Source organism: Prinia subflava, chromosome 8 (assembly GCF_021018805.1).
Source record: "Prinia subflava isolate CZ2003 ecotype Zambia chromosome 8, Cam_Psub_1.2, whole genome shotgun sequence".
In the NCBI taxonomy this organism is placed as follows: domain Eukaryota; kingdom Metazoa; phylum Chordata; class Aves; order Passeriformes; family Cisticolidae; genus Prinia; species Prinia subflava.
The window spans coordinates 10,613,086-10,638,095 of NC_086254.1; the positions used below are offsets into that span (position 1 = coordinate 10,613,086).

A 25,010-nucleotide genomic window follows, 5' to 3' on the forward strand; every position below is an offset into this window, starting at 1 on the left:
GCAAGTGTTACCGAGTGCTGGTTTGACCTTCCCCTCCTACTGAGTTGTATCGGAGCCAGAAGAGGAGCAGACTCCCACAGACACCCCCGCACAGCGGCTCCTCCGCCTTCCCCTGAGGGGCACCGGGTGATCTCCCCCTGCTCGAGTCCTTTGCAGTTTCCACAGCTTTCCCTCACAGCTGTGATGAGTCACATTTTAAATGGGTAATGAAGCCACCATGGAGCTTTGTCCAAGCACTGAACTGTTCAGGAAGCTGCTTCCCTCCCCAGAGCAGCACCTGAGGCTGCTCTGGGACCCCCAGGCACTTCTCCATCCTTTGCTCAAGGTCCTGCCACCACCTCCCACCTGCAGAGTGAGGCGGAGCTCTGCCAGGCAGACCCTGCTCTCCACATTGGAAGGGCCATTACCGGGTGTTAATTAATCCCAGGAAGGTTCTGCTGCCAGGGCATAATAAAAGCACAGTTTCTCATCCATCTTATCTATATCTCACACACAAACAGTAAAAAGCTTAAGGTAAGCTGAGCTTTGTTGTCTTTCATAAAGAACAAATAACATTCAATTCTCAGTTATAATCCAAGGCTGGAGGAACCACACCAACTCCAAGCACAAAGTTTCTGCCCCAGCTGTGACTGGAGCAGTTTGGTGTTTCCCTGCCCACAGCTGTACCCCCGCACTGCCCTGGGCTGCCCGAGGCACCGACACGGGGCTCCCTCTGCCCCGGGGGGAACAGGAGCAGGAGCACGCACAGCCCTAGGGAGACAAACCAGCACGAAGGGAGCGCCCCCAGCCCCAGCCAGCGGCACGGCAACACTCAGCTGCATTTAACCCCCCACCAGACAGGAACATTTCACCAGCCCAGAAATACTCACCAGCAAAACATCCCAGAGCAGCCACAGCAATGGGGGTTCACTCAAAGGAGACACTAAATTACAACTCACAAAGCACAGCTCAGGCTACAAATGAACTGACTGGAGCAGGATCTAGGAAAGCTAGACACCACACCTGGCTTCACCTCAGGGGTCAGCCTGCTCCTCCCAGACAAGGCAGCAGCTCCAGTCCTGGCTCCCAGTGGTTTACTGGGGCAGGCAGAACCCCTTTGCACATGGACAATATAACACAGTGTTACCAAAATACTAAGGAAGAAGAAAAAGCCTTTCACCTACCTGGCCTCGCTGTCTCCAGGGTCCAGAGCTCAGCAGTCTTGCAGGTCACCCCAACACAGGAACATCTACCAGACCCTGGCCCACAGCCCGCTGCTGTCCCTTGTGAGCCCCAGGTGTCCCTACCGAGCCTCAGCTGCTCCTTGTGAGCCTTAACCATCCCTCATCCCCCTGCCCCTGCTGGCCCCACTGCCCCAGGTGTCCTGCATTTCCCTGACGCAGGGCCCAACCTTCTGTCGCCTCCCTGCACTCATGGACTCTGTCCACACCTGTTCCTTTTCCTTCAGTTAATAATGTTACAAAAATCGGGCTTGAATTATATCCCAATGCCAGACTGCTCCCCAAAGCTCAGGAATGCACCCTATGCACTCAGGGGTGGAGGGCAGCCAGCAGCGTTCCTGTGCTGCCAGCCTGGGACTTGCCCAGCTGCCCCAGTTCAGCCCAGTGGCCCCAGTTCAGCCCAGCGGCCCCAGTTCAGCCCAGCGGCCCCAGTTCAGCCCGGTTCCTGGGGGTTTTACCAGCACCCAAAATCAGGTACAGAACCAGGCTAAGAGCAAGGTCTGTCTGTGCCTCAGTGCCCTGGCACACAGTCTGTTCTGGATGCTGATTTCCCAAAGCCATATAAATTTGGTTTAAGCATCAATGAACAAGCCACTAATTGCTTCAGAAAGTGTTAATCTGGAATTCCCAGTCCAATCCCAACCCAGCCAGGTGCACAACCACCTCAGTTCCAGGTCCTGGGGCTAAAGCTGTGCTGAAGTACCTGTGAAGCACAGTGTTCTCACATGCCACTGCTGACTTTTGAGCCTCAACTCTGCCTTCATCAGATTCCAGCTCCTGGAGACAAGGGATGACAGGAAAATCTCACTTACTGCATTTTTAATATGCTCATATAGCCCTGGTAATTTCAGAGAAGGAACTAGTTCTGATGTAACTGCAAGGCCTTGAAAGAGCCCAAGTCCAAACAACGAGGGCAGTTTCAAGCCAGTCTCACTCCCTGGTGCAAACTGACACTTGCCTGGCAGTAACAAAAATGCAAAACTGATCATAGACAGACTGGAACTGCTGCAGACGCCCTCAGCTCAGGGGGAGCACTGGCTGGAGCCCAGACCCACCTCACCACAGCCTGAGTGCTGGTGTAGTTTCCTCTGCCTTTGCAGGCGGGAGCCAAGAGCAGGAAGAGGATCACTGATCCACACACTTTGTCTCAGTATAAAGGCAGATTTTATTACAAACAACTCAAGTAAACCAGAGCATAGAATTCAAATGTACAAAGTGCTTTGGAATTTTTGGAATCTTCCTGCTGTAGACTCTGTTACAACAACAACAGCAGCTGGGGTTCATGTACCTGAGTCCCACAAGGCAGAATTCACCACTGCCACCTGCTGAGCAGACACATCTCAGGTGTGTGCAGCAGGTGTTGCCTGGGGACCAGCACACTGTTATCATCTCATCAGCAAACATTGCTCCAGATCCAGGCACATGGCCAGACAACTCCCAGCAACACAACCACCCATTCACTTGCTTTCAAGTGAAGATAACATGCAAGTAAACCAATCTGATATAAATAAGGTCACAAACATAAACAGTACATTTCAAAAAAAGATTTCAGCTCTAGTTAACTTAGTACAAAATGCTACATTTTCCTCATATGTACAAAACCCACCAGATTTATACTAGCATAGATGGTATTAAAAAAATAATTTCCACTTTCACTATTAAGATAATGTATTAAAAGCGTGCCAGAATAAATAGCAACAGAAGTTAAATTTAATATTTTACTTAATTAAGGCTGAGGTTCAAGAGCCAAATCCTACAATTCTATACATGTGCACGACTGAACAAGTATAAGAAGGAGGATTTGACTCTTTGTTTTTTGAAAATAACAACAAATGTGCAAATATTGTCTAAAACACAAGTGGATTTGTTCTTCAGCTGGTGGGTTGCGAAGTTCTTTTGACTTCTTGTGGGAACACAGCCCCAAATATATCTTCATGGTATCGCTTTTGGCTCTGCAAAAAGAAAGCACACCCAAGAGATGAATGACATGCTGTCAGCTACTCCTTATCCATCAGTTCAGTAACTGAAAGGCCTTTTGCATTTGTAGCACTGGTTCTGTGATTGCAGACTTCTGTTACTGCCAGTGAAAGGGAGGGCCCTGAATCCCAGGTACAAATGCACCAGGCAAGTTCTGATAACAAGAGGGTCTTAAAAAGCAGCAGCCCCAGGCATGTGGGCCTACGAAATTCCTGAACTCACTTTTCCTCTGTCGGTACATTAAAGCCTCAAGCTCCTGATGTTCCCACCACCCTGCAAGGCTGATCCCCAGGACCCCGGGCACGAGCAGAGGGCAGAGCCCCCCTCTCACCCCGAGCAAGCAGAGGCAGCGCCGGCAGCCCCGAGGGGACCGCGCCGCTCCCGCAGAGCTCTGTCCCTGTGCACACACAGGGGCTCAGGCAGCCACCTGAGCCCGGAGTGCAGCCCCTGTGCCCCACCCGCTGGAGGGGACGCCGTGGCCGCCCAGAGCTACCTTGAGCTGCTGGAGGTACTGCTCTGCCTGCTGCGGGCTGAGGCGCAGCGCCCGCGCCAGCAGCGCCTGCAGCGCCTGGGCCACGTCGCGCGCCATGCGCACGTCCCCGCACACGAACACGTGGCCCTGCTGCCCGTGCACCGCCTGGCACACACGCGCCTCCAGCTGCCTCTGCAGGATGTGCTGGACGTACACCTGCAAACACAAACACCGTCAGCACACCGCGCTTCTGCAATGCTGCTCTGGCCGTTGGCTCTCCTGAACCCATCGTGGGTCTCTGCACCAAGGCTCTGAGTGCTTCGTCTACTCCAGCTCTGTCCTGCACCACAGCAAAGGTGAAAAATGTCTTCATGCCGCCCTCCACAAGCCCCAGATTGGGAAGCTGGGCCTGTCTCTTGATCAAACTTGAGCAGACAAAATCTCTTCTATCTGCCAAAGTCTTCTAACGGCCAGGAGGGCTAAAAAGAGGATAACTTTTGTGCTGTTGTTGTGTCCAGTCAGGATTCTTCTAAGCAAAATTAATTTCCACGGTCACAGTGTCATTGAAATGGAAACAAATGGCCAGAGCCAACTAATTTCTAACTCATGGGTAATGAAATCCCGCAAAACACAAGGTTTCTCAAAATATTCCAGTTCTGGTTTCAAAGGCTGTTTGCACTGGACGTGCCTCTCTACGGCAGTGAGGAGTTATATTTATAAATATAAAAGCAATTTATAGCACAGTTTGCTTGTGCTGGAGTGCACAGGGAGATTTTCCTTCATTTGAAGGAGCTCCAACCTGCTCACAATACACAAAATGCTTACATTTTTTAAAAACAGAATCCAGATCTTAACTTAAGGGATGATTCTGGAGGAGTTTACCCTTAAAGAACAAAGGAACCTTACTTTCTCTTGGCCAGGCAGTCTGGAGTAAGCTGTGTAGATGTCGCTCAGGACTCCCTTCCTCTTCATTTCCTCAGTTTCCTCTCTGTAGATGTGATCGAGGTCTGGCTGCCGGCAGCCGAACAGTAAGATCATGTCCCCTCCTCTGAGCCCTGAAACCAGCGTGGGACAGTGCTGAGAGCCCGGGGAAGTCACTGACACAGGCACTGGCACTCAGGCTGTGCTCTCCGGGGCACAGAACGACCCCTGCCCACGGGAATGGTCTCTGGGGAGTGGCGGGGCTGTGCCAGGGCCCCGATTAGCCCGGGGGTGCCCCTCTCTGCAGGGGCTCCTGGCTGACGTTTGTGGGTGTCCCTGGCTGCAGAGCCCCTGTCTGCAGCCCCGGGGTGTCCCCAGCCAGCCCTGCCCAGCCCTGCAGGTACCTCTGTGCTCCAGGTCATAGAGGCGCTGCAGCCAGAAGCTCCTGAAGGGAGCGATCCCTGTGCCAGTCCCGATCAGAATGCAGGGCTTGGCTGGCTCCTCCGGGAGGTGGAACTCATTAGCACTGAAATGCAAGAATATGTTAATTAGGTAACTGGTTTCTGACTGAAATTCACGTTCAGTAGCCTGAATTAGCCTGAGCAGCAGAGCCCAAGTCCTCAGACTGAAAGCAGCAATGGGGCTGAACTGGGTGCCCCTTGCTCCCTTCCCTCTCCTTGCTCTGCAGTGGAGCAGCAGACTGGGGATGGGCTCATAGGAACAGAACTATTTCAGAATTTTCTAATGATTTGTGATTTTACTAAATGTAAGGCATGGTAAAAGATCTCATCTTTGGAAGACAGGGAATTGCTGCTCTTCTCAGACCCAGCCATTCCACCTTCAACCTGCCAGTCACTTGAAAATACCCAAACAAAGGAGAACCCACTGAAGAAGCTGAGCTAAGAACTGCTCTTATTTGGGCCTTTCTTTACCTGCGGATGAAGCAGTGAACGGTTTCATTGAGCTCTATTGTGTTCAGCCACGTGCTGCAGACTCCGTGGTGCAAAGGCCCTTCTCCATCTAAAAGCAGAGCAAGGCAGAACACCTCTGTCAGCACCTAAAAGCCCTCTGTTTTTAAAAAAGCACAGTTTATACTTAAAATTATAGTTTGAGAATAAATCTATGTCTAGTAATGATTTATAAAACACGGATACACTGATGACGGTGCAGGATTTTAGCAAATCTTGTCCCAGGATAAACACCTGCCCTGCAGGTACTATTCTGCAGGAATGACAGTACAAATTTTTTATTACAGATATGCTTCACCCTGTATGGCAGACAGGTTTTTTACTGAAGCACAAGGCAGCCTAAATACCATTTAATTAAGAGAGAGATGAAAAGAACAATTCATTACCTCTTGTCCTGTAGTTTACAACTGCAACTGTCAGGTGAATCTCTCTGGCTGTCATGTCACAGGAGGAACTGACAGAATAGTACCTGGGCTTCAGAGGTGGCAGCTGAGTCAGCAGGAAAGCTGTGGAGACCTCAGCAGAGGGGAACTCCTCCAGGACCTCCAGGATGTTTGGGCTGTTGTAAAACTTCCATTTATTGTATTCTTCGGTGCTCTAAAAGTCAAAGGGCATCACCACAACGTTACCAGGTCATGCTGAGTTCAGGAGAGCAAACGTATTGGAAATGTCACGTATAAATAAGATTCCTGCTTTACATTCAATTAAATATGCAGGTAAATCAACAGAGTTTTCAAAACTTTGCCAGGACAAATACTGGGGTTTCCTAAGAAATAATTTAATTTTGAACACAGAAGTTCAGAACCCCACTACAGTGTTCTCAGACACCAGTTCTCTCAGCAAGGATGCAGAAACTGAAGCAGAATCCATTTCTCAGCTCCCTGTCATGGCACATCCATGAAATTGGGCAGCCCCAGATCCTGACTCCTCCCGAGCCTCCCTGAACCTGGTAGGAGGAGCCAGCACTTGGCACACCTGTGAGTCATCACTTAAAGCCACATCCCTCTGACTCTCAGGGTAGCAAATTCTCTGACAAAAACACCTACGGGCTCCCCTGCAGCTCCTCCGCATGCAAAGTGAAAGGGTGTCTCGTCAAAACCACCCCGAGGCAAGAGAACCGGGCAGGCAAAGGACCCACCCACAACCACACAGGAAACACCAGCTCTTGGTTCCCACGCCCAAGCTGAGCCTCAAGACCCCTCTTTCTCTCACTGTGGTCGGCTTTCCAAGGCCACAGAATATGTAACAGAAGCATAAAAATCCATCACTACAAAAAATTCTTAAGCTTCTGTTACAGAGCGTCAGAGGGCCAGCGCACAGTAATGCAAACAGAACTGCAGCCCTAAGGCTCACCTGACACAACACCTCCAGCCTCTGCTTGTCTCCTTCTGCTCTCACCAGCTGGGAGAGCTTTTTTAGCAGCTGTTGGGAGGGTGGAGTAGTGATATCAAGCAGGTATGTCAGAGCCTCGTGTAGTGTGCAGGCTGGAATCTTTTTGTGACTTGTCCAGTATCCACCTGGAAGTGAGGGAAAGGACACTTAGCAACACCCATGGTATTTGACAGCTGTAGAGCTTTGCAAAACTCAGTGTCCTATAAAATACCCCTTCAGGTGAAAGTGCCCGTCTGAAAGAGGTTATTGTGATGTTTTGAACATTTTGTATAAGGATGGATCTGACACAGAAAACTTCATGACAACAAAACACCACTTGGAAAGTCACAGTCTTTCATTTGGGGAAACTGTCTTTCCATGTTCCAGAATCCTGGGGATGAGTGTTCCTACGAATATGGGAAAGATTGTTAGGACATTGCTGGGACATAGGTCTGTTTTAGGACTCTTACATGTAGCAACAATAAGAAAACTGATGATTAACTTAACTGGGGTCAATGGCCAATTCAGCAACTGAATTACAGTGTCACCTCAGGTACCTCTGCAAACCCTGATGAAATCATGGCTTGCCAGAAAAGGCAAAATCAGAATCAAGAATTATAAGAATAAGTAAAAAGCAGTAACAAAATCCTATTGACACTTTAGAAAAGGATAATAGAATCAAATTAAGTCCCAAAAAATCTTAGGAATTTTAAAGGAATCTGTCCAACATCCTCTGTTGTTTTGCCTAAAGAGACCCAACTCACCATCAACGCAGGTTTCCAGCCTGATGGTCTGATCAGCTGGAGGGGCATCCTTGACACGGGCAATAATGCCCTGGACCAGTTCTGCCTGGTTGCCTGGGAAAATCCCGATGTGGTCCCCGGGAAGGTAGTGCACTTCCTGATCAGTCTCACAGTGAAGTTTAACCAGAATGGTAACACGGCTGGATAGCAAAGGAAGAGAAATGAGACAGATCTCGGTTACATTGACAGGATTTCCCTTGGATTGCACAGGAAAGGAATTAATCTGCAGTGGCAGTTGGCAAGGACTCCCTTGTGTTCATTACCAAATACCAGACCAGCTTAGGGCTTCACAGAGACTTAAACAAATCAGATTCCAGGCATGTGAAGTACTTGTATCCAAACCAACTGGGTGCTCTGCCTGGTCTGTCCAGTACAGAACAAACACGCCTGGAATCAGCCAGTGGAAGTGCTGTCCCACTGCAGACTGCACAGCTCACATGCTTCTACTAAGGACAGTACAAAATTCCTATATATTTTGTAATAACTGCAGGGAGAATATGTTTATAGCCAGGCACTTTAGATGTTTAAGATTTTAGTAAAATGTAGTATTGCAATATTCAAAAGAATGAGGTAGCATACCTGGACTTCAAACTTTGAAGATTCTGCCTGAATTTCAGCTTCATGGGAATTACATCCTTGGCATGAATGCTTGCAAGAGCTGGTGAGAAAAGAGGATACAGCTCTTGGTAACTCTGTGATTAGATTTGTTTAAAATATCTTCAAATAATATGCAGAGGAGAACTGAACCACGCTTGCCCTAGAAGGTGACCAACCATTAGTCAGTTGTGTGTGCCCCATTCCCTGACTAAACGCAGTTCATCTCAGCTTTGTTCCTCTGGGGCTGTCTAAATGTGTGATAGTTCCAGTGCTATTGTTCTGAATAAGATAACTTACAAAATATAAACCAGTGTCTTTTTAAATCTGACCACGCACTTCAATATGTGCATTCTACCATCCAGCAGGGCCAGGAGCACTTCTGAGAGGCCTTCACAGCTCAGCCCCTCTGAAGCAGCAAAGGCAGAGGGAGGGGAAGGTGGGAGCAATACCTTTAGCCAGGTCCATGGGCTGGGATTCAGGCACTAGCCTGTAATTGGTAGGGTCCCAGCCTTCCTCAGAGGTGTAGATCTCAGGCAACTGAATACTGTCTCTCCCACGGATGTTAAAAATGTCACAGGCAGTCTAGATAAAAAAGAAAAAAATAAAGGCTATTCACAGCAAAAAATATTCTTAGCAATGTCATAATCCTAATAAAGAGCTATCGCAGATTGCTGGTTTTTAGTGCCTCTGGTATGTGGGTTCAGTGAGTTCAGTAAGGTTGCATTTCTGTAACAGTATAGCTAAAAAAGATCTACTGCAAAAATCTCAGATGTTTGATGCTACACTTGTTCCTCTCGAGCATTCCGTTATCCAAAAGTGTTCACGCAATTTTGTGTGGATATTAAAAAATAATACAAAAAGGGACCCAGTTCGCTCTCCAGGTTAGGCAAGCAGTAGAGCAGAGGGAGTTCCAAATCAGATATAAATTCAGATGTTTTGTTTCCTTCATTTTCCCTCGATTTTATAGGAACTGAAGTAAAAAGGATGGATGAATGACTAGAATGTGAGGTGCATTTCTGTATTCACCTTGAAAGCATTGACTGCCCAGCTGCGGAAAGCTTCCTCTTGCCCATTGAGTTCATCCCCTTCACCCACTGGCGTGAGCTGGGAAGCCCCGAGCTGGGCCAGTTTTTGGTCAATGGTGTGAGCAAAGGCACAGAACTCTGGGTACATGGTGGAGCCCAGACCAAACACGGCGTATCTGCAGGAAATGGAAAGGAGATTGTGTGCTATGCCCTTATGGAGTGCCAAAGGACTCAATCGCATGCAAACCAAACAACAAAGTATTTTTACCTAATTTTATTTCTTAGCAGTTTCAGTCTGAGCAAGGAGTCCTTCAAGGTCTGCATAAAAGTACATAAAATACTTAAGGTTAGAAAAATACTCTGATTTAAGGCAGAATATGCTGATTTGAAGGACATGAGATAAATGAAAGGTTTGTCTTTGGTCTTAGAGCTGAGTCTCATACATACTTCTGAGGTGAACATTACCTTTCCGTTACCTGGAGAATCTCCATTTCCAAAAGTGCTAGTAACCACTAAAAGAAGTGTTTCTTTTTCCAGGTCACAAATGTCGTACTCATCCATGCACATAATCTGGAAGGAATAAAGCTCATGAGACTTTGCTAGCAGACATAATAACTAGCCTTAGATATCTCAGATGACCACCGACCAAACTTACAGAATTATGCTAAATGAATACAAAATCAAAATTCTAGTCCCACTTGTATTTACAGAATGTTCCAAACACAGGTTTGGAGAATGGAAAAGCCTGCAGAAGCCAAACTGCTGTCTCCCCGTGGTGTGGCTGATGTGCACTGCCCACCTTGGTGCTGAAGGCACAGCTGAAGAGGCTGCACAGGTTGTTGGCCAGTGTCTCGGACTTGCCCGTCTCTGTCGCGTAGATCACCGTGACCTTGGCCCTGGTGGCCAGTGCTCGTCGCATGAGCGAGGACGCAAAGAGCACAGCCCTGGGGAAAGAACAGTCACACACAGCTTTTAATGGGGCTGCACTAACTCAGGCTGATTCACAAACAAGCCAGGAAAAACTGAGCTTGAGCATGGCTTTTCTTTGGAAGGTGGTTCAGAAGCAGCACACTCTGGATGACCCTGAGCAAGAACCTTGGATAGGAATGTCACCTCAGGGCGGACAGGTAAGGCTATGATTCAAACCACTCAAGAGGTCCCTACGGTAATAATTTTTTTAAAGAAGTAGAGCAGAAACATTACAAGAATAGAATAGTTGGACAAAGCATGAAGAATCTTATTTGAACAACTCACTTTGCCAAGACGCTAAACTTTATTTCTTTTTTCTTTGGCCTCCGCGTCTCATCATGCCACACATGTGTTTTCCATGCATCCACCTTTAAAAAAAAAGTTATGCTTTAGGTAAGGCATGCAAAATAGTAAATAAACAATTTGTGTATCTTTAAGGGGCCAGATCAAACTGAATCTATATATACAATCCACTGAGTAAAAATATAGTATCAGTCTCTGGTGCATTAAACTGCATTTTACTTAAAGAGAATTCAACAGAGCTAACAGCACCTCCCACATAAAATAGCTCCTGTCTGCTCCTGAACCTGTCTAGTGACCTTTCATGAACTAGGGCTTGGCACCCAGCCTCTCTCAGGTCCTGTATCGCATCTGCACTGCTGAGCTGTCTGCCAGAGTCGGTTCTGCTGTTTGATGATGTGTACCTGGTAGTAATAGAAGGGAGTGAGGACATAGTTCAACATCTCCTGGTGGAACACGGGGGTGATGCTGCCTGACATGGGAGGCACGATCCACACCCAGTCGGCGGGGCAGCCGCCGCGCGCGCGGTACTCGCTCTGCATGTACTTCAGGAAGGACTCCGAGGCCGAGTGGTGATCCATGATGGTCACATTCTGCTTCTGCAACCATGGCATAAAGAAAAACATGCCTTACAAACCCCATTCTGCCCTTCTACCTAGTGCAGTTAAAGTAATCCTCTGGCTTTTGTCATTATTTCAAGGACTTTACTCAGAGCCAAGGGAGTATTTATGGGAAAGAAATACTATCAGCAATTACTGTAAAGATACAGATTGAGGTGTGGGCCTTTGATTAGGAACTCTTAGATCTTTTCTGTAACATCAGCATTTTATCTCTGCAGCACTGGGAGTGCATGCTGCAAAGCCTCTGACTCACTTTCATCCACTTTTCATGGTATGTTAAACTGGAATTGAAAATAAAATAAATCAATCCAATGGCTTTCCATAGGTTTTGAAAGACAGATAAATCTGTTAAAAGGATAAAAAATCTTGCCCTTAACTTGCTGTTCTTTTTCTCTTCCTTCTGCCTTTACCTGTGAGGAAATATGGATTTCTCTACTTTCTCAGGTGTAAATCAAGAATAACTCTATTGGAATCATACTGCCATCTCCATTGAGTAAGAGGATACAGGGACAGTGTGTGTTCAGTGTCTCTCCAGATCCCACACTCAGTGATTTACCTGGAAGCTGTGAAGCACAGCCACATTGACCTCTACAACAGCTCGGTCTTTCCATAATGATGACAGTTTGTTTGTTTCCAGTCCCATTCTCCTCCCTACCTCCTACATGTGAAAAAGAGAGAGAAAAGGGAAAAGCAAATTTAGTACATAGAACTTAGATCCCATGATTTCTCAACCTCATCAAGTTCGTATCAGGAAAAAGTTGTGCAGAAGCGGAGTCAGTCTCATGCTGGGGAAAGTGATGGCAGTAGAAACACCTGAGATTAAAGGTAAACTGGAATTATGGAGGTCTGGTTTTTGAGGATGTTCCAGCCTCATAAAGCAGGGAGTGGTTCCCTCCCATCCCAGTGAACACTGATAAGTGTCTCTTTTCCAAAACTGTTTCTGCACTGAGTTCCCTCCCTTTGCAGCCCAGCCCAGCCCAGCCAGCCCCTGGCCAGGTTACCCTCAGGATGTTGTAGCGCTGCGCGTCGCAGAAGTCCCGCACTCCGATCTCCGTGCCCATGTACCAGCCGTTGAAAGGGCAGGCGGTGAACTCCAGCCCTCCCACCTCCAGCAGCATGTTGGCCACAGCAGGCAGCGCATACCACCTCAGGTCCAGCTCCTTAAACCACTCGTACCTGCCAAACAAGCAGCTTGAGTCATTACTTGTGTGTCTTTTCCTTGAAAACCAGAAAAGTCCAGGAAGACAAAGAGTTCCAGTTCCAGGAGGAACCCCTGGACCAGGGTCTGCAGAAACTCACAGCAGTTTTCAGTGAAGTATTTGGGAATCACCAGCTACAGGAACTGCAGAACCATATTATAGAGTTCTGCAATCTGCAGGCCAGTCCCAAAGCAACCAAGAAGAAAAAAACAATGAGAGAAAGGCAATAAACACTGTTATGAGTGCAGTGTTACATGTGCATTACTCTAGCAAAAGAAATTAAGATTTTTAAAATTCTGAATATAATTGAAACGTAGGTTGGGAAAAAAGTCTTCCAACAAAACTGTAATTTGCTTCCTTAATTTAAATCTCATTTCATTGTTCTAACAGGCATTTTGTCTTTCAGGATGATTTACCATCATTTCATCCTGACAAAGAACTCATAAAACAACTGCCACAGGCGCAGCCCAATAACCTGCCAAGGTGAGGCAGAGGCAAAAATGCAATTATCTAAATCTTGCGTGCTTACTTTGGATGCTCCATTGGCACTTGGAGGACAATTTCTGGAGGTATTTCAAATATTTCTGGGTCTTGGCCATTTGCTTGGAGAACAAGTGGAAGTACATCAAAGCGGCCATATTTCGGCTTCCACCCAAGCTCGATGCACAACTGCAAACACAGAAAGCACATTTTGTGTTCTTTTCAGGTTTCCCCTTCAGATCTGAAGACAAAAGAATTTTAACCCTCTGAAACCCGCTGAGGTAAATTCTAAGTGAAAAAGGTTCTCTTTGCCGTTCAAACCACATTGAGTCATGCTGATGAAGGTGGGTCTCCTGACAGTATTAGCTCACCCTGCTCTGAGATGGAGGGCAGCACTTTTATATCAGAACTGTAGGAAATTATTGTTCCAGCCTGCATCTGGAACCCGTGGGGCAGAACATCCCCTTCTCTCCTCACCTCCCCACCTCTCTGCAGGAACATGCGAGGAAGGAGCCCCAGGGCGGCGGGCAGCAGCACAGGTGGGGCTGGAGCTGTACCTGAGTGAACTCCACAGAGGCAGGGTCCCCCAGCACGGCGCCGTCGGGCATGGCGTAGCCGGCGTAGCGGATCAGCTGGCTGTTCCACACACGGAAATCGTGCTGCCCGTCCGTGCGCTGCGGGAACACCGTGATGGCCGACCTGGGGAGACAGCAGCCTCACTGCACCCTGCCACTGCTCACACACAAACCCACCCAACAGAAAACACCCAACATCTCCAAAATGAACATCGACCTGCCCAGAGACAGCACCCTCACTGCACCCTGCCACTGCTCACACAGAAACCCACCCAACAGAAAACACCCAACATATCCAAAATGAACATCGACCTGGGGAGACAGCACCCTCACTGCCATCCTGCCACTGCTCACACAGAAACCAGCAACAACAGAAACCTCTGACATGTCTAAAATGAACATCGACCTGCCCAGAGACAGCACCCTCACTGCCACCCTGCCACTGCTCACACAGAAACCAGCAACAACAGAAACCTCTGACATGTCTAAAATGAACATCGACCTGGGGAGACAGCACCCTCACTGCCACCCTGCCACTGCCCACACAGAAACCCACCCAACAGAGAACACCCAACATCTCCAAAATGAACATCGACCTGGGGAGACAGCACCCTCACTGACACCCTGCCACTGCTCACACAGAAACCAGCAACAACAGAAACCTCTGACATGTCTAAAATGAACATTGACCTGAGGAGACAGCACCCTCACTGCCACCCTGCCACTGCTCACACACAAACCCACCCAACAGAAAACACCCAACATGTCCAAAATGAACATCGACCTGCCCAGAGACAGCACCCTCACTGCCACCCTGCCACTGCTCACACAGAAACCAGCAACAACAGAAACCTCTGACATGTCTAAAATGAACATCGACCTGCCCAGAGACAGCACCCTCACTGCCACCCTGCCACTGCTCACACAGAAACCCACCCAACAGAAACCTCTGACGTTTCTAAATGAACATCGGTACAAATAAAATCATTCACCCTCTTTACCCACCTCCCCAAATCTTCAAATCATCTCTTTTCCCCAGAAATTGCAAAAGGTTTTGTAACATCAGCCATGAAAGTTACACATTTTCAAGATGGTTCATGGAACACATGAGAGGAAAATGTAAGTACTGGGAAAATTAAGAGCAGAAATGAGTTGTCAAAATGTTTAGATAGACCATTTCATATGTTTTTGATGCCAGATCTGAATATGATTTTTGTTGTTTAAAATTAAAATTAGAGACCTACCTTAGATTACCATTGTTTGTGGCATACTGAATATGACGACAGAGATGCTCAAACATTTCCTTGGCTGTTTTACAGTCCCGTGCATCAAACACCTGTGTGTTTCCAACAGAAATGTAAAGAAGACTGATTTTGAGTAACACAAACTTCGTAATACAAAGCTGTTATTTTTATTATGTACTTAAGGAATGGAAACATTGTGACTCCACTAGGAAAGGTTCATTTTTATAGTTCTTATATGCATAATTTTCACCCATAACAATCCACCAAGGACAAAACATGCAGCTGGTTCCATGACACACCTGGTTTCTGCACTGCTACACATTTTCATTCAGCCATGAAGCAGAGAAGTACAAAGAAACCAGTCTCCTGATATGGACAGGAGATCCTCCTCACAGCAGAGGATTATTTGGCTGCAGCTTAGGTGCAGATCCAGAGCTCACCTGCAGGTTGGACCACTGGATTCTCCCGATGCACCTGGGCGCGTTCCTCCAGGCCTGCTTGGCAGCGAAGGTCAGCTCCTCCTTGGTCAGGTGATAGGTTCCCATTGTCTCTATCTCCTTGGTCACTGCTTCCAGCCGGCCCAGCTGTTCTTCGATTTTTGGCCTTTTGAACAGGAAACAGCCATGAAAAGAAACAATGAGAATTTCATTCAAAGGGCAGATGTTCTCTTTATGTTTTGGCTTCAGAATTTAAGGCTTGTCCCTATGGAGTGCAAGGACACAGCTTATTGGCCCCATGAAGAGACTAACACACTAGAAATTTAAGTAGTGACACCATCCTTTCACTACCCAATGCATGCATGGATTGGCCACAAGCTATTCTGTGCAAATTCTTGGTTTATATTTGGATTTTCTAGATTAATTTGAAAAAAAAAAATCACAAGGAAATGAAAACCAGAGAACAGGTGAGTTTCAGGGCACATGTAGGCTGAGAGTGACTGTCTTTTCAAAGTTCCATTGTGTTTACAAGGCCACAGCTCTTCTGAGTAAAGTAAGATTTTCATTCCTAAAAGGAAGTGCTGAGCAATTCCTTTGTCAGTAAAACCAACTCTAAAATGCTTGAGTTGGATAACAGAGAGTGAAGTCAAAACATTAGAAAATATTTATCAAGGCAGAGACAAAAATTGTTTTGTTGTCTTACAGACAGAATGAAAATAGCCTGCACTGTCTGGGAGTTTTCACATTTTCAGCAAGATGAAAGATCAAGGGCAAGCATATGAGATAGTGTAAATCAATGTGATCAAACAGCCATGAGCAGAGACACAGGGATGTGCAAATGCAATAGGCTGGTGAGGACAGCCTGTGTGTAAGACAGGGACTTTCAGAAAGATTCAGAGGGAAGAAAGATTTCCAAGGAGTTCAAAGTGTTTAAAGAAGTGGCCATTATGTGGCTGAGTCCCTTTGAAAGTTTGATAATGTTTTCTAATGATGAGCAAACACTGAACTGTTGCTTGAAAGCTCATCATGTGGAATGTCACTGCAAGCTCTCGGACAGCAAGCAGCTCTTCCAGCATTTTCTGCATCAAGATGCCTCTGCACCATGGCTGTTCTTGTGAAAACACAAACGCCTCTCAGAGCTCAGTGAGTTCTGTTGATAGCACAGAGCAAGGGTGAGAAGCAACACTGGCCTCCCAATCTTTGGCTAAAGCCTTGAGAGGAACACAGAGAAAAGATACTTGGAACAGTGGGACTTGGAACAGCACAAACAAAGGCATTACCCACACTGGGATTGATCTGAGTGCAGCTAATCCCAAGGAAACAGAAGGTAATGCTCTGGCAGAGTCCTCAATGCACTGGACTGTGGCACACTCCAAAGGGATGGAGCTGAGAAGTGCATGGCCCAGAGTCCTTTGCTGTGTTCCCAAGATCTTGGATTGGCAGATGGAGCACATGAAGTGCAAGGACAGCTTTATTTAGCATTTTCAACAGTCTTTACATATTTTTGAATGCATGCTATGTAACAGGACAGTTACCAAGAGCTGTGAAGAAACCAAACCCTCCTGGAGGCTCACAGACAGACAGGCAGATAGAGGACTTTATACCAAAAAGCAACTTGACTTACTCTTTAAATGAACTGTAGTACTGCTTGAGGAAGTCTATTGCCTGAGGTAAAAGTTCTTCCAGTGGAACTGGCCCATCTCTGGTACCTCTCACCAGGCCCTTTGGAGTCATGAGTGACCCTTGGCAAGCTTTGGTCCGGCAATTGATAACCTGAAAAACAATAAAATGTCAAAAAACAATGTTGTACTCTGTATCTTTTAAAATTTCTGAAAACTCCCTGTTCATTTTTTAATATTTTACCTCTTTTGCAGTCAGGTGTAGTGTGTCAAGAAAGCTGGATCCATTTTCCAAGTTTCTTACACTTACATGTCTTGGGCATCCTGATATTTGGTTTGAAACTTTGATGCCATTTGGAGAGAGATTCTGGGCAGAGAACAGATAAAAAAAGCATACTGTCTTCAGATCTATCGAATATCTTTCAGTTTCACTTTATATTTAATGTTAACATCAAAATATTTCAGATTAAATTCAAGAGACTAGACATCAATGTGATCTGCTCCAACATGATTATTTGCCTACAAAACTACTGAGCTAATCTACAGTTTGATATGAAATGGAGGAAAAAAGTATTTTTGTACTAATTAAATAGTGTCTGCCACTGCAAATACCTTTATAATTTCAGTAAGTCCTCTGAGTATCTCTGAGGATTATAATCACAATCTCAGATAAACAGTGGACCAATTTTAGAGACAGGACAGGTTTGTTACTAAAGGTTTGCAAAGGTATATAAAGGAATCAGGCATCCCAGTCCCCATGGGGGTCACCTCTTCCTTTAAGTCTTTTCAATGCTCCATTTTTGTCAGAAAAGAACTTTCACCCAAAGGTGTCCCAGCAGTCCTAACCTCCCACACCACAGTGGGACCTCCCAGGAGAACGTGGAGCAGTTGTGAGCAGCAAGCACCACTCGTGAACTGTTACTGTCAAACACTGATCTGGAACAGACCTCTCCTCCCTCACTGGCCTTTGCAGAGGTTACAATAGGTGGCTTCTCCATCTGCTTGCTTGGGCCGGGCACTTTGGCATCCTCCTTTTCTGGCCTTCAATAGAGACAAAGAAAATTCAGTACAAGGCAACATAAACGCTTTATGTGAGGCTTTGCTCTCAGCATCAGCAGGAGATGCTCAGTGCTGTCTCTGAAGCCCAGCAGTGGCAGTGGGCAGGATTAGCACCGCCCTTCCCAGAGCACTGTGTGGAAGGAAAGGAAGGCAGGATATGAAACCTGACATAGGTGACACCCTGAAGACTGAGAGATTTAAGATGCATGTGCAACTTATTTTATACAGTGTTGTGTATGAACTGCATCACAGAACTACTTCACCAACCTAATTACAGTATAATCACTTTGCTATTTTTACAACATACACACATCCTGATACTTAGAATACTTGAAACCATGATATAACACCAAATAAATTTAAGACTATGAAAGAGAAAGCAACATGATTTACACCCTAAATGACTGTTTAACTTTGACACAAGTATTTAATGTTCATTACCAAGTTACACCACCCAGAAACCCACAGTTCTTGGTTAATATCAGTATTTTGGAAATACATTACAGGTTTCTCCAGGACACAAAACACTTAATATCTTCCCTTTTCAAATCAAAGATAAACTATTAAAAACCAGGATCTTACCCATGGATCTTCCTGTTTTTCTCCACGTTGTTGTTGATATCCTTCTCTCTGGGGTGCCGGCTCTTGGCACCATGAGTTTTGAACACAAAATGCCACGGGCACAGCATTTTGTATGCTTTTTTTGTGGTTTTACTTCAGTGTGCTGCAACCTTGTTTTGTGTGATGTGGGAACACTTCTAAGGACATAAAAAACCAACAAGGTCAGTTTCTACCCAAGAAGGCAACTCCCTTTAACATCTCTCAGGAACTCACAGCGTAACTGATCTGCTCTAACTAACATCCTGTGTTTAAAATGAAAATCACTTATTTCTTAGGACAGTGATACTAAAACTAACACTTTACGTGCAGCCATGTACTAATCTAAAATACTGGCAAGAGAATTCCAGATGACCCCGAGGTGTGTAAAGCAGCAAATACTGGAGTCTGAGCAGACCACAAGCTTAGAAAAAGGATGTGAAATCTTGCTCTGTTAGTCACACAGTAACGAAAAAAATCTTGTTCATAAATGAACTAAACCAGTTTGCAGTGTATCCACCTGTTAGAGACAAACAGGATTCTGAGAGGCTGAGGTCTGTGGTTTCTAAGAGCTGTAGCACTTATTTCAATGCAACACATAACATTTACACAAGAGTGTACAAAGTTTATGCTATTCATTTTAACATACATTTTCTGCTCATTTCTGAACACAAGATGGATTTGTGCTAGGGAAGGTGTGACAGAAGAGAAGAATCAAGCCAGTAAATTGCAAGGTTAGAGAGATTTAGCCCTAGCATTTGAATCTGGTTCATAACAGAAATCAAAACCTGATGTTTCCAAGAAATTAGAGACAAAGGAAGAAAATAGATATCTTCCTGAAGTAAATTATGCCTTATTTTGATATTTATATTACTTTTATAGTAGAAGTTAAAAATATTTGCTGGGCTCTGAAGATACTTTCTGCTGTAATGTCACATAAGAAGAGAAATCTGTCCAACTGTGCAGAAACTGCAAGGTGTTAGGATTTTTTTGCTACTCTGGGTGAGAGAAATAATGTGCAATAAGCATTTCTATACAGTTACAAAATAGGAAAAAGAAAATCTAAATTATTATTCTGCAATAAAAAATGCTGTGATGTGCCTATACAATTTTGTAAAATACAGGGGGAAAAGATAGAAGAAATGGACAGGGGAAAGAAAAGAAAGAAACAAAGAAGGGAAGAAAAAGGAGGAAAATGAGGAAAATGAGGAAAAGGAGGAAAAGGAGGAAAAGGAAGAAAAGGAGGAAAAAGATGTAAAACAATAACATGAAAAAAGAAAGATAATAATAATAATAAAAAGAAAAAGAAAGAGAGTAGACTCACATTGCCTTCCCTGGCTCTCAGAGCAAGAAGCTGCTGTGTGTCCTGCGCCGCGGGGTTCAGCGGACAGCACTGACAGTGTTACCTGTTACATGCACAGACCTTTAAATCAGCAGAAAGGAGGACCAAAGTTTTCAGAGCAGCTGGACAGCTTGGAACTAGAGCAGGAGACTGAGCCTGACACTTTGCTCCTACTGTAGAAAAAAAGATACAGTTTGCCATATAATTATCTGTGAGCTGCAGTAAATGAACGACAGAATGAACACCTGGACATGGTGCTTCTTACCGTGCAAAACTTTGTGAGAGGTGTCCCAGCCCTGCCAGGAGAGACTCCTCTCTGTCAGAGTTTCTTGCCTTTCACCTCTCAGGCTCTGTATCCCTCCCAGGAGGCAAAACCATTTTATAGTGCACGACCATATATGCAAAATAGCTCTGAGCAGGGCTGGACATGGATAGTGAAATCGGGGATTCCCCTGATTCTTGTGCTGTATTGCTTGCAGAAGTGGAGGGTGCGTGGCTGCTGCGTGAGCAGCATTACATAACCAGTGTGAGGGAGGGGGCAGCTCCTGCTGCTGTCAGCATTCCTCCCCTCGGCTGCAGCCTTGACTCCTGCTTGGGCTCCTGAAAGGGCAGGGTATTGCACTGAACACTGCAGCCTTGCACACAGTGTTAAAATTAAAAGAAATAAATGCTGAAGGGCTTCGTCAAGCTTTTACCCCTGTGTGGCCAGTCTCCAGGCACCCTCCTGTACACCACCTACAGCTGTAGGAAGAGAGCGAGCAACTTCAAGAGAAATGTTATAGATCTGTAGAGCTTTACAATACAGGCCAGGAAAGCATTTAAGCACATGCTTGTAACTAAGGACAGGTACTTTAAGTTTCACATACATATACTTCCTTCCCTTTGATCAAGTTTTAAAGGATTTTTCTCAATAGAGTATTTGTAGAATTTCTTGCTTACCAGAGCTACCTGTTCTGCCTGTTGTTGAACAAAATATTGGGAATACTGGAAGGAACTACAACTTCCTGAAGTACAAACCATTCCAACCATGCTATTTGTGGGACTATCAGGGGGACAGCTGGATGAGGAAGATGGGATTGCTGAGCTGATTTTCAATGTCAGACAACACGTGGACACATACATTTTACAAAACCTGGCTTCTCCCTGCAGCCTGGAAGGCAGAACCCCCTTGGGACAGGGCTGGCAGCTGTGCCCAGTGCTGTCAGGCACCTGCAGCCCATGAGTGTGGTTCCCGACAGTGCCCCAACAAGGATTTTGACCTCCCTTATTTGTTTATTGATGTTACGTATGGCTACGCCAAGGAAACTGTTTATAAATTAAAGATGACTTATAAATCTGCTGACTAATATAATCAAATGAAGTATGCTGATAACTAGGGAAAGATTTATCATTGCTGACCAAAGATCTACAGAAATGAGGCATAAGGCAGCCAGGGAAATGAGGAAATGCATGTTTCTTTTCTCATCTGTCACTCTTTTACTGGGCAAGCTTGGACAAGGTGTTTTCTTCCCTCTGTGTCTAGCTTCTCTATTTGAAAATGAGCATTAGGTGATTGTGTAAAGCATTTCTAGAGGCAAAGCAAGTGCTGTACACACGTGTTCATGCACGAGATCCCCTGTGTGCATCCCATCCAGGACTGCTAGAGATGAATCTCTTGATAAACAGACCTGAGCTTTCCGAGCACTCACCTGCTTGCCCTTATCAAGCCTGTGCTGCTTAGCATCCACCGCTCATGAATTTTCACAACTGGATTTTTCTTTAATGTGTTGCCTTTCCTCTCACCAGAATTAGGAGGTGAATCCCTTTGTTTAAAATATTCCAGTCATCAGGCAGATGTAATCAGCAGGCAGAAATGATGTGTGAGACCTGTGCCACTCAATGCCATGAGAGAAAATTCTGCCCTTACATTCTTCTTTGCATTTGCTACTTTGTAGCAGGGTTAAAAAAGTTCTCTTTGCATGCTTCTCTTTCCTATTAACCTCTTTTGTCTATAGAACATGGAGAATCCTAAAGTCTAGAACCGTAAGAAAGAACATATCTTAGTAGAAGTTTATTTGAATTCAGTGGGTTCTAAGATTTAAGTATTCACTCTCCTTATTTCCCTGTGCTTGTGACTGCTGAAATCTAGGAAAGGTCACACAGGGATTGGATAGGAAAAATCAGATTTGGGATAACCAGAGGAGGAGAAACATCTTTCTGCAGGTGAATTGTTAAAAGGATTGGCTGAGGTACAGCCATTCAGGGAACTGCTTAATCATTCCAGTTGCTCAGACAGGACCTGTTTTCTTACTCATTTGAAATCAATAATAAAACTACCTCTGTACAGTAAGAACAAGAGAGAATCACTCATTCCTCAGGTGGACCAGAGATTAACTAAACAAGCTCATTGGGCACTCCTTCTACAAATATTCTACAGAGCTTGGAAGGTTTTTCCTTCAGAAAACCAATTCTGCCCATATTTCCTGCTTTTGCACAGACACTTCTTCCTTTGCCCTATCAGTGCAAAAACGGGATGCTTTCCTGGCATTAACTTTGATGAAAGAGGTGCCCTTTCAGAACAGACTTCAACCTATTCAACGCTGTCATCTTGAGTGAAATTTTGTTTTGTTTTGAGTGTCTGATGGTCTGTAGCCTCAACAATCAGCTCTCTGCAATTTCCTTCCAAGTGAGTCACATTCTGTGCCTGATATTGTAATATACATCATATCTGCAAGATTCTGCATGAGCTCAAGAAGTCATATTCCTGAAAAGGTTTACAAATCAAGCTCTGCTTGTAAGGTTGTTCCTCTGAAATCACAGCATTTTGAGCCTTCGAAGAACTACTGCACTGAGGCAAAGTTGATGACAACGAGGGCTGCTCTTCCCAACTTCATGGAAGCCAAAAAGATGTTCAACTGTTCCAACATTTCATAGGTTATTAGTGAGCTCTTTCTAACTCCCTTTCCTAACTACTGTAACTATTGTCTGATGTGTCTCTTGCAGCACTGCTGCACGTGACACACAATAAATACAATACTGCAGCCCCTGTACACACTCGGCATCTCAGATTTGTTAGGACTTCCCTCACGTCTGGTGGTTTCTGACCAAGGTACAGTTAATAACAATAACAACTATTGCTCTTCCCAGATATGTCCTCTCATCGTCTATCATCAGTCATCTTCTTTTACACTGGTTTGGTTTTTCATTTCCCAAAGAAAATTTGTTTGGTTTGAATCTTCCCCTAAACTTTGAAATATGCCAACTCTGGTTTTTTGGTGGGTTTTTTTTTTTTTGGTTTGTGTTCTGACTATTCCTTTAAGGGCTTTAAGATATTCACCGTTAACTGTAGCCCCTTCTTCACTGGCTTCTTTATTATTTCAAAATGTTCCTGATAAAGTGAGGATAACAACTCTACCAAAAGCAAAATAAAAGATCCAGGGCTTAGCACTTGAAAATATGCAAATACAAGCAGGATCCCAGCCCCTGTCTGGACTCCTTTTTAGTTTCTGCAGATTTAAGGTAGGTTTAAAGCAGCAGTTTAGTGTGGAAAGTGCAATGCTTTGTTTGCCATGTCCTGCTCTCCAGTGGAAGACTGAATGTCAAACGATCGCAGAGCAGGGTGGAAAATTTCCCAGTCTGACCATGTGAGGGCAAAAATGAAAGTTAAGGAGAGTGCTAAATTTGCCGAGACGTGCGAGTAAACCCATTTCTTCCTGTCTGCTTGCTGTCAGTTAGGCCAAACTCAGACATGCAGAAAGAACAGAATTCCCTCATCAGCCACCCTCTCCCAAATTCCCAGAAATGAGGAAGTGAGGGAGGACCAAAGCCATCCGACAATCAATTAGCCAGACTTTGTTGTGCCTGGCTGCACGTTGGCTTAGGCAGAAGGCATTGCTGACACTTCCTGACTCACCCGAGATCCTCAGACACAGCTCCAGCAGCAAAGATAAAATTACAGCAAAAAAAGAGCAAAATAGCGATTAGCAATTGACTGGGCCTAAGCCCTGGTGTCCTGCATGAGGCCGTCACAAGGTGGGCTCTGTGTCCTGCACTCCTGGACATCATTTCACTCCACTGAAGATGTCCCTGTGTAGAGCATAAGGAAAAGCTGGCACGTGGACTGGGAAAAGGTACAGAACTGTGTTTGGTACTTCTGCTCCTGCAATCCATGCTTGTCACAACAGAACAGGAGAAAAAAGACTGTGAGATTACTGTGAGCAAAAAGTGTTTTACACTCAAAAAATAACGGTGAACTACAAAGTTGCAAATGTCTTCTTTAGTAAAAGCATGGTCTGAAGAAGCTCCAATTTCAGCAACAGAGCACTGGCCGAGGCTAGTGGACAACCAAAGACAGGTAACAGAAAGGATCTGAATACTGGTTTTGAAAAAACAACCCATAAATTTCTGGGCCAAAATGAAGAATAGAATATTGAAGTATAGAAGTAACTTGAGCTCTGATTCTTAAAATGTTGGTGTTTTTACTCCAAAACACACAGCACTGTTGGAACAACTTCAGTAAAACTTACATGCTTCTCTTTATTGGTGACCTCTTGAGTCTCTTTTCCTTACACCTGCCTTTATCTACTCAGTTGTTTCCTGCACATTCAGGCGTCACACTTTGGACAGTGTACCTTAGTCTACAAAACCAAAGCATGCTGACCCGCTTTTCATGTTTCCCAGAGACAAGGGTTTTCTCAGGTAATTTTATGGCTCCGCTTTATCTATATGCACCATTTTACTGCCTCAACTGTTTTTAAGGACTCCTTGCTAAGCACTGCAGTTAGGCCAGTCTTGGCTATGTCTGTGCAACTTTCAGTGGGTGTGAATTACACCACATTTTCAAAACCTTCTATTAGAGTGAAACTGCCTCCTCACTGCCTTTCCCGATAGGGAAGTGGTACCAGAGGGTGTGGGGTGTGAGCTTACAGCTCCTTCTCTAGCAACTATCTACCTTCCCCTATGAAAAAAGACAATTTCCATGGCACATTCTTCAGAGTATTTTTCATCAGTTTTCATTGATTTTGAGATGCAAGTCCAGTTCAATACTTATACACTGAAATACACATAATTTCCCCATTTGGTCTCTGTGGAGCATCCCAGAACACAATTTTCTGCCACACTGCAGCAACTTCCAATTCATGGAGTAATCTTTGAACTAATTCAGGAAATTTTGTCTCCTGTCACAAATCTAAATACAGACTTCAGTCTGAACATATCTTCTCACTACATCTTTTTC

General features: G+C 45.2%; 1 protein-coding gene across 5 annotated transcripts; it reads right to left on the bottom strand.

Annotated features, from left to right (window-relative positions):
• Positions 1-2,372: 2,372 nt before the first annotated feature.
• NOS2 (nitric oxide synthase 2) lies at positions 2,373-24,907 on the bottom strand. Of its 5 annotated transcripts, none has more exons than XM_063402935.1 (27): positions 20,061-24,896; positions 18,439-19,968; positions 17,745-17,838; positions 17,042-17,164; positions 16,803-16,951; positions 15,182-15,344; positions 14,742-14,833; positions 13,480-13,621; positions 12,972-13,111; positions 12,245-12,419; positions 11,800-11,901; positions 11,028-11,222; positions 10,609-10,691; positions 10,154-10,298; positions 9,820-9,924; positions 9,623-9,672; positions 9,356-9,530; positions 8,779-8,911; positions 8,312-8,390; positions 7,694-7,872; positions 6,912-7,075; positions 5,945-6,155; positions 5,523-5,610; positions 4,995-5,116; positions 4,576-4,724; positions 3,691-3,885; positions 2,373-3,172 (listed from the first exon to the last, which is right to left on the bottom strand). In XM_063402935.1, the coding sequence occupies exons 2-27, from the start codon at positions 18,543-18,545 to the stop codon at positions 3,092-3,094; spliced, it is 3,441 nt and encodes a 1,146-aa protein (XP_063259005.1). In that variant the 5' UTR covers positions 18,546-19,968; positions 20,061-24,896; the 3' UTR covers positions 2,373-3,091. The 5 variants fall into 5 exon arrangements, with proteins under 5 accessions (XP_063259005.1, XP_063259006.1, XP_063259002.1 ...); XM_063402936.1 differs by having other exon boundaries at positions 18,439-18,614; positions 19,877-24,896; XM_063402932.1 differs by having other exon boundaries at positions 18,439-18,614; positions 19,778-24,896.
• Between the last annotated feature and the right edge of the window lie 103 nt (positions 24,908-25,010).